This window comes from Carettochelys insculpta, chromosome 6 (assembly GCF_033958435.1).
Source record: "Carettochelys insculpta isolate YL-2023 chromosome 6, ASM3395843v1, whole genome shotgun sequence".
NCBI classification, from domain to species: domain Eukaryota; kingdom Metazoa; phylum Chordata; order Testudines; family Carettochelyidae; genus Carettochelys; species Carettochelys insculpta.
The window spans coordinates 71458853-71473532 of record NC_134142.1 but is presented as its reverse complement, the minus strand read 5'-3'; the positions used below and the strand labels follow the sequence as shown (position 1 = coordinate 71473532).

The 14680-nt window shown below is 40.8% G+C and overlaps 1 protein-coding gene across 4 annotated transcripts in view; it reads left to right on the top strand.

Annotated features, from left to right (window-relative positions):
- The window catches only part of FUT8 (fucosyltransferase 8), a 228983-nt gene that overhangs the window by 112323 nt on the left and 101980 nt on the right, over positions 1–14680 (top strand). For 2 of the 4 annotated variants that reach the window (XM_074997230.1, XM_074997232.1), the window contains exons 5-6: positions 8525–8640; positions 8755–8920. In XM_074997230.1, the coding sequence (XP_074853331.1) occupies positions 8525–8640; positions 8755–8920 (282 nt within the window). Of the gene's footprint in view, positions 1–8524; positions 8641–8754; positions 8921–14680 lie in introns of those variants that run through there. The other 2 variants (XM_074997231.1, XM_074997233.1) reach the window with 2 other exon arrangements.

The following is a 14680-nucleotide window of genomic DNA, read 5'->3' as shown; positions in this document are numbered from 1 at the left end:
GTACTATCCATTTCCTCATCCAGGTCATTAATAAAGCCCTAGAACTAGTCTTTGGGGCATTCCCCTTGAAACAGACCATCAACCAGACATGGAGCAATTGTTCACTACCCTTTGGGCCCTACACTCTAGCCAGCTTTTGATTCACCTTACAGTTCATTTAGCCAATGCATACTTCCTTAACTCATGGGCAAGAATATTGTGGGAGACTGTGTCAAAACCTTTGCTACAGTCAAGGTATATCACATTCATTGACTTCTCCATGTCCAGAGAGCCAGTTACTTTATTATAGAAGCTAATCAGACTGGTCAGGCATGGCTTGCCCTTGGTGACTCTATGCTGACTATTCCTGATCACTTTCCTCTCTTCCAAGTTCTTCAGAAATGGATTCCTTGATGATTCCCTCCATGATTTTCCTGGGGATTGTGGTAAGGCTGACTGGTCTATAGTTGCCTGGATTGTCCTCCTTCTCTTTTTAAAGATGGGCAGTGTATCTGCCTTTTTCCAATCATCCAGGACCTCTCCCAGTCTCCATGAGTTTTCAAAGATAATGGCCAAAGGATCTGCAATGACATTTGCCAACTCCCTCCCTCCCTTGGATGAATTAAATCTGGACCCATGGATTTATGTATGTCTGGCTTTTTTAAATAGCTCTTAACCTCGTAAGTGATCTGAAATCCAAGTGGTTACTTGGATTGCTCTGAAATTTGGTGTGCTTCATGGGAGTTTGGGATATAATTAACAATTCAAATTGGTAATAATTTTAATTAACATAATTATAGGATAAATTAATTACAAGACCCACCTAAGACAAAAATTTTGTGCTCAGTGGCTTGAATCTGCTGCAATTTGAGTTAGTGGTGACAAATTTATTTTGTGGATAACGTAATCCAAGTCTTTGGAGACAAATAGATGTATGAATGTTTAGTGGAGTAGTGAGGCTACAAGGGAAGAGGAATTTGAGCCTGTGGTGAGGGAAGCAGGGAAATGGGGAAGGGGATAAATGAGAATGTTTGGTATGATGGGTGAGAAGTTGAAAACTCAGGTGAGGGAGGTGTGGGAGCTAAGTGTGGAGGGATGGAACACTGGGAAGGAGGACATAGGATGATTGAGAATGGGGCTATAGGAAACTCGGGGAGGAGGCATCTTTCAGCACCACATTTTTCCTCGTGTGTGTGTGTGTGTGTGTGTGTGTGTGTGTGTGTGTGTGTGTGTGTGTGTGTGTGTGTGTGTGTGTGTGTGTGTGTGTGTGTGTGTGTGTGTGTGTGTGTCCCCAGATCTTGGGAGGTCTCTTTGGGGGTCCAGAGCCCACTGAATGCTCCCTTCATATGAGCTGGGATATGGGAATTTGTGCTACTATGGGTGTATCTGATATCGCTGGGCTCGTGCCTTTCTATAGTTGAACGTCCACACTCACTGTTGTTATGAGCTGGGCTTTTAGGGGATGATCTTCTTTTGTGAGTGTCTGAGGCACCCAACCTGCTCCCATGTGAGACAATGTCTGGGGAAGTTCTACCCTTTGAGGGGAAGGGGGCAGCTAAGACAGGTATAATTCATGCATATTGCAAGCTATAAAACACTCTTGGGGAGGATGAGAACATCTACTGAGGTACATGGAGCAGTGAACATACCCCAACTGTGTCAGGTTTTACTCATTCCCATGAGGTGTTCTCAAATTCAGAGTTTCCAGTGCTGCAGGTGGATGCATAGAGCAGTGCTTTCCCTCCATCATTCCTCTAATTTTCCTGTTTAAAGGTTGACACTTACAGAAGTTCTAATATGTGAATGCTTGCACAGATTTTTATTGAGATTTGCTATATATTCTGGGAGTGGTGGGTGGAGTTAATGACCAGAATTTATTATAATTTGAATCAGGGGTTACAGAGCTATAAGACCTGAAAAAATAGCCATTTCCCCAAAAGTTTCTTGATATATAAATTTATAATTTAATATATATATTTCCTGAAGAGCAAGTGTCCAAGTATTGTTTTGATGTTTGTCAGAATTGTCTCAGTTGGTTAACTTTTGCTGATGATAGTTCATGGCACCTAGTGAATATTTGCCAGATCTGCATTTTGAATGGCACGTAAGACATGTTCACTTCTTGGCCTGAATAAATGTGCAGCTTGGAAGAATTACAATTCACAGGTCCAGCAAAGAAAAAAATTAGTTGGAGGATTCCATTGCAGCCATCCTATGCTTAGTTTGTAATTTCAAGTTATGTGCTGATGATATTGCCCTGGGAGACTACAGCCATGTCTACACGTGCACGCTACTTCGAAGTAGCGGCACTAACTTCGAAATAGCGCCCGTCACGGCTACACGCATCGGGCGCTATTTCGAAGTTAACTTCGACGTTAGGTGGCGAGACGTCGAAGTCGCTATCCTCATCAGGAGATGGGGATAGCGCCCTACTTTGACGTTCAACGTCAAAGTAGGGACCGTGTAGTCATTGCGCGTCCCGCAACTTCGAAATAGCAGCGTCTGCCATGGCGGCCATCAGCTGAGGGGTTGAGAGACGCTCTCTCTCCAGCCCCTGCGGGGCTCTATGGTCACCGTGGGCAGCAGCCCTTAGCCCAGGGCTTCTGGCTGCTGCTGCTGCAGCTGGGGATCCATGCTGCATGCACAGGGTCTGCAACCAGTTGTCAGCTCTGTGGATCTTGTGTTTAGTGCAACTGTGTCTGGGAGGGGCCCTTTAAGGGAGCGGCTTGCTGTTGAGTCCGCCCTGTGACCCTGTCTGCAGCTGTTCCTGGCACCCTTATTTCGATGTGTGCTACTTTGGCGTGTAGACGTTCCCTCGCAGCACCTATTTTGATGTGGTGCTGCGCAACATCAAAGTTGAACATCGACTTTGCCAGCCCTGGAGGATGTGTAGACGTTATTCATCGAAATAGCCTATTTCGATGTTGCTACATCGAAATAAGCTACTTCGATGTAGGCTTCACGTGTAGACGTAGCCTACCATGCTACTTTTGCTCTGCACCTTTGTGCACATGTGCAGTAGGGAATGATGTAGTAACTCAGACTTCTGTTAGTCGAACTGCATCTTGAGAAAATTATTGAAGGCTTTTATACTTAAAAAATATTAAATATGTTCAATGAATTTTGGAGTGAGAGCTCTGCGTGGCCTTTCTATGCAACATTGATGTTACTTTATACAGTAAAAGCCAGATTATCTGAAATGTAGATAACTGGCATGCTCAGTTAATCTTCACATGGTTTGCAAGTGGCCATCTGGCCAGGGCTGGTTGCCGCAGATCAGGGGCAGCAGACTATCTGGCTGTGGGTTGTGGCCATGGGGTCAGCTGTCTGGGAGCTGGTTGCTCTGCCGGCACTGTTGCTGGCTGCTCTGCCAGAGCCAGCATCTGTGGAGCTGGCTGTCTGGCCAGTGGCAGCAGAGCTGGCAGCCAGCTGCCCGTCCGGGACCGGTGTCCTCAGGGACGGCTCTCTGGCCGGCAGCATTGGTAGTGTGGCTGGAAGCCAGCTACTTGGCCAATGCCAGCGGGGCTGGTGGAGCAGGACCAGCATCCCTAATTGTGTACTTTTATTGTATTGCTTTATGGAGTCAAGAATCCCTAAGCAACTCCTCTACGGTGAACTCTCCCAGGGCAAAAGGAACCAAGGTGGGCCTCGCAAGAGGTATAAAGACTGCATGAAGGCCAACGTTGCTCATGCTGGTTTAAAACCAGATCAGCTAGAGCAGCAAGCAAAAGACTGAACAAGCTGGCGAGCTCTTGTATGACACGTGTATGACAACTTTGAAGAGCAGCGATGTGTACGCCTCATGGATGCTTGTGAGAGGAAGAAAGCAACAGCAGCAGCCGCACCAACAGAACCAGGACAATTCCTTTGCCCCCACTGTGAACGCCTATGCTGTTCAAATCTTGGACTCCTCAGCCACATGCAAGTCCACAACCAATGAGCTTGTGCAAGCTCAAGACGTCATCGTTGGACATGACGGACTACCTATATCCATATATATAATCCATATATATCCATCCAGTAGTAGCAGACTGACCTGGCATTGCTCAGGTTCTTAACTAAGTTGGTTTTGTTTTTAAATAAAAGGAAAATGTATATGCTTTATTTAAATGATTGTATTTTTCAAAAATAGTTTTATTTTTACAAAGTTAAATTTTATTTTGGATTACTTTATAAAAGGGATTGTTAAAGCTTGTCTGTTTAATTTTTTTAAAGTGGTAATTCCATAAAGTGTATTTTTCTTCATCCCTATGAACACTTTTGCTATGCTTTAACAAAAAAAAAGGGCTATAGTCAATTTGGTTTCCAACAACGTTTGTTTTCTAGTTTTTAAACCGTAAGCATTTATTGAGCAATGCCAAAGCAATATCTCCATTATATCTCTTTTTCTGTAACATTTATTGAGAAACAATCCTGTTGCAGGTTCATCTTATTTTTCTGGCTCATCTTGGTTCAGTTTCTTTCAGGATTTGCTCAGTTATCTCAATTTTGAGGACTATTCTTGATTTGGTGATTCTGTCTCCCTCCTGCTTTTTATTTGGAAAGCAATTCCTGTCCTGGCACAGTCAACCCCGTGGATTGCTTTAAGTTATAATAAGAGGAAGCTATATACGGAATTTGATTGTCTTAGCCCTTACAATTTAGGAGTTCTTGAGCAGACAAACACTCTGCAATATATAGTGGATAAAGCATACTTTTGATAACTGCTTGTCTAAGATAGATTTATTTTAAATCAAAGTTTGTCTCCAATGTTTTGTTTAAATTGCCAGCTAAGATTATAGAGTCACTATTTATATTGATTTAGCCCTTCTTGATTTTATGCCAAACATTGGCCCATTGGAAGAAACCATGCAGTTTGTTGATGTTTGCAATGAAGAAGTTATATTTAGGAGCTCTAGACACTGTCTTCGTGTTGTGAAACTGTGATGTTGTGGAGTTCAGTCCATACCAATATGGACTTTTCACATTCTACCCTGTAATGATGGCTTTGTTGTTATGGACCATACATTGGATACCAACATCCAGCAGACAACCATGCAGTTCCCTAATGTCTATGTTCTGTGCAGGTGTGGTGCAGCACTCTGACCCCAGCCTTGTCTCCATCAGCCATGAATACTACTTGCAAAGTTATCCCAGTCCTAATCCAGAATTTCTCCAAAACTGTCTGTCCTGAAATGTCCAAGTCTGTCCTGGAATAATGCTTGTGCCTTTAAGGAGACAAAAGCACAGTGCATTACTTTAGTTGGGGTTGACAATCCTTTCAATTCAAACAGAGCACTGGCTTGCGTAGGTTGAAAGAATATTAAGTTCATTAACAAAAACAAAGGTTTTAAGTGCCTCCAAGTACAAAGGATAAATGGTTACAAGCAAGTAAAAGTAAAAGTAAAATATGCTTTCTAGTGGCTAAGACTTGAAAAGCTAGTCTTGGTAAAATATAGATTCCTTACCAGTCTTTCTTCTTTCTAGCCATGCTTGATTTCTCGCAGTTAGGACCTTCCACAAAAGGATGAGGTGCTGGTTTCTCTTGCCTTTCTAGGTGAAAGAAGCACAAATGCCTTGATACATCCCATTATATCTGAGTTCATTAACACACTGCTTCAAGATGCAGGATGACTTCATGCTGTACTTCTGTGCCTGTGTGTTTCCCACCCCTCTGATTTGTATGTAAATAGGGCTTCTATTTTTTGATTCCACAGTGCTGCCTCTAGGCCTGGGAGAAAATCTGTTTCTCCTTGTGTTTGGTTACATAACAAAGCATAATATTAGTGAGTATCCATAATTCTTCATATAGCGTTCATGTGTATTTTTTCACAATGATATTCATCACCAGTGTTGCAGGCTTTTATAAATTACATTACCTGATACACTTTTATCATACAGAACTGATTGTATATAATTAGTTGATTCAGTTGCTTATCATTTGAGGTTCAAACCCCATTCATTAGATTTATGGCTTTGTTTACTTTTTACATAAATGTATCTTCATTGTCTCTGTTTGATGACTAGGTTGGTCAGAAAGATACACATTCCTTTTTCTAAGGCTATGTCAACACTGTAGAGTAAATTTGAATTTATTAAAATTGATTTTGTAATTCTGGGTTTTATAAATTCAAATTTGAGTATCTCCACCTCCCCACAAATTCCCTACAAACTCTATTTGATGCTGCCACACTCAATGACCAAATATTGACTGTTGCAGCAGTTCATTGTGGGAACCTGTCCCACAGTTCCCTCAGCCCTGTAGCAGTCTGGTTATTTTCACTGATGCAGCATGGGGAAAAAATGCCCTGCAAATGGTTGTGGGTATGTAATCCCATCTTCCTACGTTGCATTGCCCTCCCATGGAAAACAAACAGCTATTTTTTTTCTTTTTCAAAGGGGAAGAAAGGAATGTAGGGCATCAACAAAGATCACCAAATTAACTGAAATATTTAGTTTTTATGTCTGAAACATCAGAGATGTTTCAGAGAGCAATGGGTGTCCATGTCGTCTCAGCTGGCCCTTCAGCCACTATCTCCTGTGTTAAGAGGGCCAAACCTTGAAGAAAGAGAAGGATAGAAAAGCTTAGGAAAAAGATTTTTGGCTTCCAACTGCACTATGCAGAGTTGTCCAGTGTGGGGAATGGGGCTCACCAAATTGCAGGAAGCAGTGTTGCTCAGGCAGGGGGGCCAGCCCCGATTCACTGTTAGGGGGCCAGCCCCCCCATCACCTTGTGGGGGTGTGGGGTCTGTGGCTGCAGAGCCAGTTGACATGGTTGTCATCCTGCCCCCCTGCAGCAGCAAGCCCCAGAAAATCATAGATACCAGGGGAGACGTCCCCCAGGTAGCAGCAAGCTCCCAAAAATCTTTCTTGCCCTTTGAGCCCTCACTGTGCACAAGCCAGGACATGGTGCTGTCTGGCAGCATGGTCCACACTGAATAGCAGATATGTTCTTTTACTGGGGAGGGGTTAGCCATGTGAAGTGGCTGGTTGCAGGAAAGACCCCAACTGCATGGTGCCTGGGGCGGGAGGGGGCCCTGCACAAATGTAAACTGCAGAAAAGAAGTTTCTTGGCCTCTCATACAGGCACGACCCCCTCAACAGTCTAGCTGCCCCATGGTGCAGTGGGGCAGGGGTTGCCACCTGCACTGGGGGAAAAAAATCCAAGTGCCTAGCTTGCAAAGATAGAAACAGAACCATAAACTCCATGTTGGGGCTATTTTGAATGGGTAGAGGTGCCCACAGCGCTGATAGCAAAGAAAGAAAGAAAAGTTTTCAGCCTCTCATACAAGCATGACCCCACAGCCATGGGCATCCTGGTGCCAAGTTCAAGTTCGTGGGCTTCCTGTTGTCTAATTCCTGTACATCTGGAAAGCAATAGAGATGGAAGCGCTCAGAGTGGAGGATTGTGAGGTATTGTGTGGTACTTATGGGGCGCCTTTGGAGGCTAATAAAGTCTATTAATGGACATGGTGTTTCCACGCTAGCCTTACTTCCAAGTTTTAAATTCGAACTTTATGCTAGACTCAGCTGCTTTCGACGATGTTATATCACCCTTACTGCTCCCTAAAATTGAGCTAATGGTATTTACAGTGAAGACAGTGACACTGTAAAATCGAGCTAAAATTTGACTGTCTTAAATTTGACTTTGAATTTGACTCTGTCATGTAGTGTGGACATAACCTAAGGCAGACTGGAGTTATTCATTGCTTTCCAAACATACATATTTTCTGTATTTATTTGTATTTAGTTTCACTTTACTGTAATTATGGGAAGTTTAAGTAAAATTTACTTATAATTAAAATGCTGGGTGTTTGAGAGTTTTTCATATCCAGTGTTCTATTATGCAGGAGTTTACTGTACCATTTCAGGACTTGATGTATTTCACCATTCCAGCTACAAATACCATTCCATTCACATTCCAGCAAGTGCCTTTTTGACCACCATTGGCAATATAGCTTTTGTTGCCTTGACTTATCACTTTAGTTCTACAATATTATGTTGTATCTGTATGAATGGGAAGACCAGGAAGAGAATATTTTAAGAGACATAGTAAGGATAGTTGAGCACAAAAGATCACTATAAAGATTACCTTTTAGGAGGACAAGACAGTTATCTGCAGAATGGTCTTTCCCAGAATAATCTGAAACTACAGTTGCTGAAGAATGACAGAAGATCAGAAATAAATGTTTTATCTTGGAAAAGCACGCCCACACTTCAAGTCAGTGAATTCTTGAAATGAGATTACATTTCATTTGTCCTCCCCTCATTGTCTCCCAAGATTAACCTAATAGCAACATCTAAAATTTGCTCTTGATCCAGATACCTGGCCAGAAACTAGCACTTGTTACCCCAACTGCCATGAGATCTTAAGATATCTTACTATAGTTGTGATGACAAGAGTATCCTTGAAATTTTCCTTCTAGTTAATGAACTCTAATCAAGTTTGTATAAATTATTGCTGACTGAGGAAGAAGTATTTGTTTGGAGTTCTGTTGGTTGTATATGTGATAAATGTTATGAGTAACAGTTATTGACTGCTTTAATTTTCTTATGTTGGCTCTAGGATACCGGATGGTCCCATTGATCAGGGGCCTGCTGCAGGAAGGGTACATGCTTTAGAAGAGCAGCTCTTAAAGGCCAAAGAACAGATAGAAAAGTGTAAGAAGCAAACAGGAGATGGTTGGTAGAGAGAAGTTTTTTTCCTTCTAAAATTCTGATATACCATATCACAAATTTTTCAGTTTTAGCATGTGTCACTTCACTAGAAATGATGACATTTATGTTTTTTAATAGCAGGCTTGGGGAAAGACCATGAAATATTGAGAAGGAGGATTGAAAATGGAGCTAAGGAACTTTGGTTTTTTCTTCAGAGTGAGTTGAAGAAATTGAAAAATTTGGAAGGAAATGAACTCCAAAGACACATTGATGAATTCCTATCTGATTTGGGTCACCAAGAAAGGTACTGGTGCTGGTTGCTATTACATTTTTATTATATTAAAGACTAAAAACTGATTAAGGTACTGGAACATTTATTAGATTCTTTGCAAAGGGGAATTGCTACTGTCTGGATTAGAATATCATGACTAGGACATTAGTAGCAAATTATATCTACATGTTACAGATTATTGAATAAAATAATCTGTTTTGTTCATTAAGTCTTAAACATAAGATGGAAACTCTGCTTTGATCTTTTTGTGCAAATTTTAATTTATTAGTTTGAAACCTATCATAGTTTATTATGGCTGCCTTTCTCGCTCGCTCTGTCTTCCCCCCCCTACTAAAACACATAAAGCATTTTATTTTAGGATCTTAATTTTCAGTATTTTAGAATGGTTTATTAGCAAATGGTATAACTGGAATTACATTAAAGTGAGAAGATGTCCTGATAATTCAGGACTTAAAACCATTTAAAAATAGGTATTTTTCTTCCTGATGAAAAGTTAGTAGAACATTTAAGATAAAAATGTAACTTTCCTTTAATTGCGTTACCATCCATTGTGCTATACAGAAACACTTGAATTGTGTTTGCAGTTGAAGGTGATCCAATGTCTTTCCCATTACTAAAAGTGTCTTTAATGTAAATTTGTCTTTCATGTGAAATGAAAACATTTCATTGCTAGTGTGTTCATGCAGAACAAAATGAATCTAAGAATCATTATACATACGGTGACAACTGTCCTTAGGCCTATTATATTTAAGAGCTTATGTTCCCAGTAGGATTCTGGTTGCAATTACTGTCTCATCAGTGAACAATAAAAGAAAAATTGTTGTGTTAACACAACTTACCACTCCGAACACCCCTCCCTCTCCTTTATTAAACTAAATGAAGAGATCCTCACACATTAATGTCAATGGTGGTGTTAAAAGGAGATCTGAAAAATGATCTTGTCTTAAAGGAATACCTAGTAAGACTCTTCTCTTCTTTTGAATGAATTGTAACAGTCAAAATGATGATGCATTTTTCAATTAAAATAATATGAATTTAAAGTGTTGGGAGAGAGTAGAGAGACATGGTGTACTAATTCTTAAATTTCCCAGCATGCAGTTTATGGCAGGGTCTATTAGATCATAGAATACTAGGAATGGAAGGGACCTTGAGAGGTTATAGAGTCCAGCCCCCTGCCCTCATGGCAGGACCAAGTACTGTCTAGACCATCCCTGATAGACATTCATCTAATCTGTACTAGTTGGTGAACTAGTCTGACCTTCTTGGTCTTGAAAACTTTTACCTTTTGCCAAATTATCCCAACAGTAGGCCCATTAAGTTATATTTGATTAAATATGTTCAGTATGATATGTGTGTGTAGCCCACAATGTGTAAGCCTGCTGTAGGGACTGGGTGGCAGGACAGTGGCTGCCCAGCCCTGTACTCCCACAGTATGGGCCCAGGTGGCTCGCTCAGACCCTCAGCCCTGTGAGGCTGGGTGGAAGCCCTGGACTGCACCTTGTGGCTGACCCACCAACTGGGGACCACACGGGGTTGTCTAGCAGATCTGGAGGTGGCAGGGCCAGGTGGCAGATCTGGATCCCTGACCACCTGGGTGATAGTCCCCAACCCCACTCCCTGCCAGGCCAGGAGGAAGATGTTCCAAGCCCCCAACTGCATCTGCATGGATACCCCAGACCCTGAAGCCTGCAGGCCTGATGACCTTTAGCACATGGCTGGGCTGCAGCTGTGTGCTGACAGAGCTGCAGGTTGAGAATCACTGTGCTAAAGAGTAGTTTGTGTTTGTCTAGCACATCTTTCAGTAAGGCATCCAGTCTTATTCTGAAGATATCAAGAAATAGAGACTCTGTCTCTTGGTAGTTTGTTCAAATGGTTAATCTCTTTTTAGAAGTTATGCCTGATTACTATTTTGGATTTGTCTGGTGACAGCTCTCTGCCATTGGTGCTTGCTAGGTCTTTTTCTGATGGATTAAAGAGTCCTTCATAATCAGTAATTTCCTGGGGGATACTTATTCACTAATCAAGTTATTGTTCAGTCTTCTTTTCACTAAACGAAACAGACTGTATGCTTTAGGTCTCTCACTTGAAGGCATTTTATCCATCCCTCAAGTAATTTAGTGGCTCTTTTCTGCATCTGAGCTCATGATACAGTCTCACCACTGCCATATATAGAGGTAGATCTTTATTCCGATTTACCACTACTTTGTACATTTCATGGATGCCATTATAACTTTTTGCCATAGCATCACAGTGGGAGCTAATGTTGAGTTGCTTGTCTGCTGTGGCTCCAAAATGCTTTTCAAAGTCACTGCTTTCCAGGATGTAGTCCCTCCATTCTTCTTGCATGGTCTGCATTCCTCCTCTTTAGACATATAACTTTAAATTTAGCTGTATTGAAGTGTGTTTTGTATGAATGGGCTCAGCTTGCAAGTGGGCCATATTGCATGTGTGACTGTCCTCATGTATTTTTCACTCCTCAGCTAGTCTTTCTGTCATCTGCAAACTTTGTCAATAGTGTTTATAATTATTTCCATATCTTTGATAAAAACATAAAACAACATTGAAACTAGTTTCAATCCCTGCGGAACCCCACTTTAAAAAACCCCAATTAATGATGATGATTAGTATTTAGTTCTTGAGATCCATCGGTTGGCTAGCCCTAAAACATTTTGCTATATGCTTTATTAATATTGTTTGGCACTAACTTTTTGATAGAAAGTTGTGCAGTACTAAGGAATAGATCTTGCTCAAGTATAAGTTTATTACATCTGTGCAGTATGAACAGCCACATGGACACAAGTGTTCCAGGCAGATTTGTAGAGCCCTCACTGCCACAGCTTCACTGTTCCATGAACCACGCTGGCATTATTAAAGCTGACTTTAGCCATGTCCTGTGATTGTAGTCCAGACATGTCATTGGATACAGAGATAAATTTTACAGGTCAGAAAGATGAACTGTATTTTTATGGAGAATTTCTGGTGAAATTATAGATGCCAAAAGAGCAGCCCGAGTTTCTAGAACCTTGATAAAAACTATAACAGCAGCAATTTGTGCACAATTTGTTGGGGCATGTCTAGATAAGCAGTTAGTCTTTGGCAAACTGGGGTGTAAATCTAGGGCATTTCAGCGTGCTGCATACTTGTGTTGACCTAATTGCTGCATACAAAAATATTCTCTGGTGTACTTAGTGTCTTAGCATTCTAATTTGGTACCCTAGTGACTTTCCTCAGTAAATAGCACTTAGAGGCACATCTTCACACATTGGTTCCTGGCACTCAAGTATATTTTTCTCTCAGTATTCTAGTGCACTGCATAAATGTGTTTTCTCAGTTGTTTGAGGAATTTGCTTATTGTATCACACTAGCTTATAAAGTGACTCCTCTGCTTCTGATCTCGAGTGGCTTTTGGCTACTGTGTCTCAACACTTTGGTACATTTCCTTCATTGCTTGACCCATCTGTTCCAATACTAATCGTTTTTTTTAAACACTTTCACATATTTTCTTGTTTCTTCCATGTCACTAGATTATTCAGTATTTTCTCACATTTTCATTCCAAATGCCATTTGAAGGAGATGGTCTCTGGCTTTTACTCTCTCAGTGCTCTAAGTCTTCCCTTTTCTTAAACTGCCCCATCCGATTGAATGGGGTAGCCTGAAGCTCAAGATGAAGACAAGTGCAGTTTGTTCAAAGAAGAAGCTGGTGGCTGTTCTGGTGCCAAATCTGTGTATGTTGCAAATCAGTAATTTGACAGTGATACTGATGTAGATGATCCTATGTAGAACGAGTATTTGCAGAAGTTAGCTAACTCAGCTTGTTTGCATTAAGGCAGGTTCAGACATCTGCAAGAGCTACAGTAGAGAGATACCTGGACCATAATCTCCATCTTCTAGACTTGCCATGTTCTTGCATCAATTGTTGGATCACCTGATAAAGAATGCACAAAAGACCGCTCGCACAGCTCCCCCCAGTCTTACAGGCAGATTGCTATAGATGTAAATGGAAAGTGTTTACAGTTTCTTAACCTGTCCTATTTTAGCCTTATGCAGTGTTGCATTGTAAATGGCTATTAGCCAGGGGTAAAGTATGGTGCCCTAGCCTTCAGTACAAGGGCAGGAGATGGATGGCAGGAGATAAATCACTTGATCATTGTCTTCTGTTCTCCTTCTCTGGAGCACCTGGCATTGGCCACTGTCGGCAGACGGGATACTGGGCTGGATGGACCTTTGGTCTGACCCAGTATGGCCATTCTTTATGTTCTTATGTTAGTTACTAACTTACACTTGGGTATGTAGGTCTGGTTAGTCAAAAATAACAATAAACTAATGCAGCCAGTGAATAAAATACATACTAAGTTTTTCAAGTAAGTATGAAATGTAAACGTGATAGGACTCCTTTTACCATGTTATTTGTTCATGTTAGTCGAGAATACTTTAAATTGTTCCAATAGTCTTATTTTCTGACTTAACCCACTCAGATGAGTGGAACAGGTAATATTTCTTGAGATTGTTCCAGGCTTTTTGCTAGTTCAGGTCTGCACTGTGGTGTTTGCAACTCTTACGTTTTCTGTACATCTCTGAGAGCTGGCCATGATTCTTTTTTAAAAAATGAGAGCTTAGGTTCTATAGAAAAATACGTAATTGAAGGTAGATTTTAAGACAACAAATGACAGCTTGTGTTTCTTCTGCAAATGTATTCTCGTCACTTCAGGAACACGTCGATTGATGTCTGGATATTCTTTATTAATAGAGAGCAAGCATTTTCCTTGTTTTTGATGACTGTCTTTTGTGTCTTCTATATGACTGACCACTTGTGGATGGTTGTGAAGTGTGATTTTTTTTTTTTTTTTTTTTTTTTTTAAATATAAATGGTTGGTTTGTTATGCAGTTGTTTGTCAGGATTCCTTCTAGTCACTGTTTTTTAAAATCTAACATTCTGTCATTTCCCCTGGTGGTTACTATTGGGCATTTTCTTTGTCCCAGTTTCTTGGTGGGTAGTTATTTTGTAAATATTTCACAGTCAATTGACCTTGACTCAAGAAGCTTGTTACATGCTGACACTTTGATTTTTGTTCTTTTGTCCATCAGTCAGTGACCTGGTGATTATGGCAAACCATTGAAGAGATATGTTGTGATATTCCTAACAAAGCTTGATATGGCTCTCTTGAATCTGCTAGGGTTTCCTTTTAATAATGTTTGCTATTTTCCCTGACTTTTCAACGAGCCCATTTGCCTGTGTATAATATGTGCTTAATATAGTGTACTTGAACTGATCTCTTAAAAAGAAATGTTGAAACGTGCATCTTGTTAATTGTGACCATTATTTGTTACTAAGTCCCCTGCAGTCCTATGATGATCACCCTCAATTAGAATGTTATGATGTTTGTTGTTTCAAGTTATATTTGTTTTGAAAAAAAGATCTGCAGTTCACTAAGAAAAAACAAACTTTGCAATTCAATTTAAATGGATTTTTGCCAACCTTGGGAAAGGATAATAAGAAATTATGTGGATTCTCTTCCATTCTGTTTCCTGTATTGGTTGTAGATTTCACACTTAACTAATTTCATTTTTTCAAGGTTGCATTCATGCCAAGTACATTGTCTGCTTTTAGTACTTGTAGAAGAGGCAATCTCAGGTAAAGATAAAGGCCTCAGTATAGCAAGACATTTAAACATATGCCTAACTATTAAATGTGAGAGTATGGAAGCATTCACGTGTTTACAGCCAGGCATGATGCTAAGTGCCCTGCTAAATAGGCAGCTAAGGGGGCAGGGG